This window comes from Girardinichthys multiradiatus, chromosome 19, assembly GCF_021462225.1.
Source record: "Girardinichthys multiradiatus isolate DD_20200921_A chromosome 19, DD_fGirMul_XY1, whole genome shotgun sequence".
In the NCBI taxonomy this organism is placed as follows: domain Eukaryota; kingdom Metazoa; phylum Chordata; class Actinopteri; order Cyprinodontiformes; family Goodeidae; genus Girardinichthys; species Girardinichthys multiradiatus.
In genome coordinates this window covers 24,671,887-24,677,886 of record NC_061811.1, presented here as the reverse complement: position 1 = coordinate 24,677,886, position 6,000 = coordinate 24,671,887, and the positions used below count along the sequence as shown (strand labels likewise).

The 6,000-nt window shown below is 43.9% G+C and overlaps 1 protein-coding gene across 3 annotated transcripts in view; it reads left to right on the top strand.

The window, feature by feature from the left end:
- Positions 1-2,530: 2,530 nt before the first annotated feature.
- myo10l1 (myosin X, like 1) overlaps positions 2,531-6,000 on the top strand; it is a 73,597-nt gene continuing 70,127 nt past the window's right edge. For all 3 annotated transcript variants that reach the window (XM_047345483.1, XM_047345482.1, XM_047345481.1), the window contains exon 1: positions 2,531-2,914. In XM_047345483.1, the coding sequence (XP_047201439.1) occupies positions 2,894-2,914 (21 nt within the window). In that variant the 5' untranslated portion in view covers positions 2,531-2,893. The remainder of the gene's footprint in view (positions 2,915-6,000) is intronic.

Genomic DNA, 6,000 nt, shown 5'->3' with positions numbered 1-6,000 from the left:
ATGCGGCCAAAGGTCTGATGATACGACAACAAAGTCAATCATTGACCTCCTGCCTAGGGTATCCTAGTGCCAAGTGCACTGATGGACGCCCTTATATTTGAACATGGTGTTCATTATGGACAATCCGTGGCTAGCACAGAAGTCCAATAACAAAACACCGCTTGGATTCAGATCGGGGAGGCCATTCCCCCCAATCACGCCTCTCCAGGTGTCACTGTCATTTCCCACGTGGGCGTTGAAGTCCCCCAGCAGAATAATGGAGTCCCCAGGAGGGGCACTATCCAGCACCCCCGACAGGGACACCAAGAAGGCCGGGTACTCCGCAATACCACTCGGCCGAAATGATAGTCAGAGACCTCTCCCCAACCCGAAGGCGCAGGGATGCGACCCTCTCATCCACTGGGGTAAACCCCAACACGAGACGGCTGAGCTGGGGGGCAACAAGCAAACCCACCCCAGCCTGCTGCCTCTCCCCGCGGGCCACTCCAGAGTAGAAGAGAGTCCAGCCCCTCTCGAGGAGATGGGTTCCAGAGCCAACGCTGTGCGTGGAGGCGAGCCCGACTATTTCTAGTCGATATCTCTCGACCTCCCGCACCCGCTCAGGCTCCTTCCCCCCCAGCGAGGTGACATTCCACGTCCCTAGAGCCAGCCTAAGCATCCGGGGATCGGGCCGCCGAGGTCTCCACCTTCGTCCGCCGCCCAATCCTCTGTGCACCGGTCCCTCACGGTTCCCCCTGCAGGTGGTGGGCCCACTGGGGGATGGTCTCGCGTCTCTCGTTTGGGCTTGGCCCGGCCGGGTCCCACGAGGAGCAACCCGGCCACCAGGCGCTCTCCGACGAGTCCCGACCCCAAGCCTGGCTCCAGGGTGGGACCCGTACCGGGCGACGTCACATGCCTCGATTTTGTAGTCGTCATGAGGGATTCTCGAACCGCTCTTTGTCTGACCCGTCACCTAGAGCCTGTTTGCCGTGGGAGACCCTACCAGGGGCATTTAAGCCCCAGACAACATAGCCTCTAGGATCATTCGAGCACTCAAACCCCTCCACCACGTTAAGGTGGCGGTTCAAGGAGGGGTGCTGCAGAAAATTCTCAAGCAAATTCCGTTTTTTCCCCCATCTTCTGGCGAGTTACAATTTCCAAATGTATTTCTATTTACTAAATGTCACAATAGTTAGAGAGAAACCTTACATTTCACAGAAATTACCTTTGGGCTGATGGAATAAAAATTGTAATGTTTGTCTATAATGACCATTGTTGCATTTAGGTGAAAATGATGGAAAAACACCATCCCAACTGTAAAGTACATAGGTGGCAGCATCATGTTGTGGGATGACTGGTGCACTTCATGTAAGAGCTGATATCTTGTCGAAAGAACATTATGTGGACATATTGAAGCAACATCTCAAGGCATCACCCTGGAACTTAAAGATTGGGTTTAAAGGTTCCTTCCGGGGGCTCTCCATGGCTCGGTGGTAGAGCAGGCTCACCATATGAAGGCTACAGTCCTGAATGCAGTTATACCCGGTTTAATTCCCGGTCATGTGCCATTTGCTGCATGTCTTCCCCTTCTCTTTGCCCTTCTTCCTTTTCAGCTAGTAATGCATAAAGGCCACTAGTGGCACAAAATAGATATAGAAATCTGATTGCAGTGGCCTAAAAACCTGACTCGGTTACAACAGTTCTTTCTGGAAGAATGGACCAAAACTCCAGCAAGCTGTTTAGAAAAGCTTGTCCAAGACATTTGACCCAAATCATACAGTTTACATGCAATTTTACCAAACACTAAGGACATTTGCTGAAAGTTAACAAATGTAAAAGTCTCTATAAAATTCTCTCTCTCATTGTTCTAAAATGTAGCAAATAGAGATACGTTTCTTAATGGCACTGTACATAAAACAGAAGTTTAGTTTGATGTAATATTTGACAGTGAAATAAAAGGTATTTTTACAGTGTGTAAAAAAATTCAGTTTCAACTATAAATCTGATAGGAAATGCCCAAAACACACAATTTTTTTTATTTTTTTTAATTTTTTTTTGCAGGGCTCTGTAGCTCCACTCATGATTCCACCTTGCATGTCCTCTGGTGCCAGCTGTAGAAAACATATAATACTGATTTATATACTCCAGAAATAATCCAGATCAAACCAGTCCTTCTGGGTGATATAGCTACTTGTTGTCATTCAGTTTAATTGCTAAATTGATGATGAATAATTAGTTGTTTCCTGAATGATGCACAATGTCAGGAGGATAATTGGAAAAGCAGCTCTTTAATTGGTTTGGACTAACACCAAGCCTCATAGATTGAGAGAAGCTCTCCTAATATTATGAAAAGCAGAAACGTCTAGGTTTGTAGTTTGAAGCTGCCAGGATCATACATGTATGGTTGTTTTTGTGTTGGAGGCTGGGTCTGCACCGCCCCGCCGGTATGTGCGAGGAATAGTTTCAAGCTCACCCCCCGAACTGGTCCTCTCTCACATCCACACAAGCATCTTCACACACGCATACACATATCCAAACACGTACAAACACACGCATACTGGACTATTTAAAAGAGGCAGAGCTGGAAAACGGCGCTCGCTTCAATTAGCGCTCCTCAGACGGATCCCCGGGTGGACATTTTTTCTTTATTTTCATCCCAGCCTCTCTGGATTTGTTTTGTGTCTGTTTCTGTGCAGAGCCCCCTGGCAGTGCATGTCTATGCCTAATCGTGAAATATTCTGGCTAAAATAAGCAATCGGTGAATGGGAAACAGACACACCGAACCATCGCCACCTTCCCCCCATCTTGACACACACGTGTGCCTTCCTATTGGTGAGGTTTGCGCACCCTACAGCGGAGCCCGTGTGTGCGCTCAGCCGGGCCGGGCGCGCGTTGTCTGGGAGGAGTAGACGGGATGGAGTCGTTTTTCACAGAGGTGAGCCGCTCAGAATCTGTGTCACTGCATTACAGATAAACATTAACGGCACTTTTGCGTGCATGTAGCATGCATATTCATCGAAGCGGTTTTAAAGGCTGCTGCGAGATGCCTTATGCGTTTTTTCCATTTTTCATTCTGATTCATGTCATGTTTTTAGCAGGTGTTGGGTCGGAACCGCTTGTCTCCTTCTTCCTTACGAAAGCACAAGAAACAGAACTGATTCAATTGCAGATCTGCACATGTTTTACTAGTAAAGCGCCTCATTCATTTTATTAACACTGCAGAGCATCAGGGCCTGGCTGTCTGCTTGGTGTTGTCAGAGCAATTGAACCGCAGCAAAATTGGCCAAAGGAGTGTTGGATCTGGCGTTTGCATCCATAAGGCTTTCGGATTAAATCCAATCTGTGAAGGAAGGGCAGACAGCGATGGTGTTTAGAAACAGTCATGTCAGAATATACAGCACTGTATGGAAAGAAGCTTTCTACCGTTTATTACTGGGCCGTGAATGGGATGGTAGTGGCATCCATGGGTGGGTATGGGCTGGTTCAGGAGAACAGAGGAGGGGGGGGGGATGGATCGATAGGGGGGGGGGGGGGGGGGGGGGTGGATCGATAGTGTAGATAGAAAAAGCAAATAGTGTCATTGACTGACTGAATAATAGGTCGGTTATAAAAGAAAATATTGTACATTAAGCTTTCATATACATTAAAATGAATAAATCCAGCTTTATTTATATTATACTATTATTCACCTAGGTGAAACATGTCACCCATCATTAAACATTGATTATTTGTATTTATTGCACCTCATTCTGTGTCACCCACTCATAACAAGTCTTATTCAGTGCCAGTATCCATCCTCTTCAAGCTACTTAACTGCCCCCCCCCCACCCCCCCATTTTAAGTTAATTTGATATGGGTTTAAATGCTTGTGACTTTGGCAGCGATGTCATGCAATCTCTAAGTGTGTGCTGCTTGTTCCATGCTAAAACTACAAATCTCCGTGTGAGATTTTGTCTGACATACCAACACAAAGCGGTGCAAAATTATTAAGTGAAATGACAGACATCTATTGGTTTTTATTTTTTTTTTCCAAATAAAAATCTGAAAACACTTGCATTCAGTCCCTTTTACTCTAATGCTTCTTCGTGAAATCCAGTGCAACCAATTGCCTGCAGATGCCACCTTTTTCTTACATAGAATCCAGTTAAATCTCAGTATAAATGCATCTATTTTGTGAAGATTTGTTAAAGAGCATTAGTGAACTAACAACATCATGAGGACCAAGGAACACATTAGAACTCTCCTGATGTAATACATTTGTGGTGAAGTTTAAAACATCTCACAGAGCACCATTCACTGTCAACACAAAATAGAAAGAGTATGGCAGAACACCAAATCATAAACATGGTTATCTGCGTAAACCAGGACTCTGCAACCTGGAACTACAGAGATTGGCTCTTTAGACCTTCCACATTGACTTTAAACAAGCTCATCCAAAAATGATAAAGAATGGAGGAGTGTTAATAAATCTAAAAGTGATTTTTTCTGTTTCCATGGAATATTTGCACAGAATATTGCACTGAATAGGTTTTATCATCATGTTGCAAACTTTACTTTTTGATGCTATTTTTCATAAAGGAGTAATCCATTGAAGAAAATGTTTTATCTATTTTTATTTATTTTAAAACCTAAAAATAGTTTTTAAATGGTGGTTCTTTATAAAATTTTTATTGTATTGTAAAAATTCATACAAATTGATGTTATCTTTAATTAAAAGATCATTTAACTTTTGCAGCTTTGAAGTAATTGTATTTAGTGAAAGTAAGAGTGGCCAGTGTTAACTCTGGAGGAGCTACAGAGATCTTTTGCTCAGGTATGATAATGACTTGTCAAGGCAATTACTAGTCATCTACTACAGAAATCTCGTCTTAATGGAAAAGTCAGAGTTGATGGAAAGATGGATATAGTAAAATACAGGGCTGAAAGAAAACCTGCAGAAACTTTGAGACTAGGTTGGTGTTTCATCTTCCAGCAGCAAAATTGGGATGTTGCTACTTACCCAAGGTTTAGTAGGTATCAGAGTCATCAGTGCTCTCCATGTGGGGACCTTCTGTGATAACTCTGAGTGATAAAAGATGACTGACAATTACAGGCCTTTGGGCCTTCATACATCCACAGCAACATGCAACAGCCACCTATGGCACTTCATTTCCCATCCGCCTGTCTGTAATATATTGATTCCGGCACTGATCTGCAGGCCACCATATATTAAGGTCTCCAGTCCCAAAAACACGTGCTAAAAGCTTCTGTGAGATCTGAAAATGGAGTGTCTTATTAAGTTATGACGGAGCCCTGCATACGCTGCATATTTGATACCCACGGGCCTAATTTTATACAGCAGGACTGAGCACTGAGCAAAGTTGTCAGTCCAGTCTCCACTTAGACTGGTTCCTCCTCTAATTCCTTCCTTTCGCTCCACCATCTAATACTTTTGCAGGGGTCCATTTGTGGCTTTATTCCCTAAAACCAGAGAAGGGGAACAGTTAAACCCTATCCCTTGTTGTTCTGTCAACTCAGGCAGAAAATGTGATGGCTGGCCCACTAGTCAAGCATGAAATGTCAGGTGGCATTAAACTACTGTATAATCAACATATTTTTAGACTGAGCTGGTTTGGATTGGAATATGGCAGATTTGAAACAATATGCACTGTAAACTAAAAACAAGGCACAGTCAGCAGAGACAGATATTATAGTAGGATAAAAGTAAGGATTTACTAGAAATTGCAGGGCAGGGTCATCAGCACTTGTACTGGGCTCAGAAAGGAATTTGTGATTTATTAAAGGTTTTGTAAAGTATTTCTTTAATGTTTTTGGTACAGGTGTGTTCAGCAGCGGTTCTTGTATGAATGACACCCTGGGCAAGCCTCTCCTTTATGCCTCCGCCAATTAATCAACATGCAGGAAGTCATCTAACATTCTGGGGCAAAATTAAATGCGTTCAAATTTTCGACAAATCATGTAACCTAATCTGGTGCCACCCCCTTTTTTAATACTGCCCTGGGCAACGGCCTATATCTCATA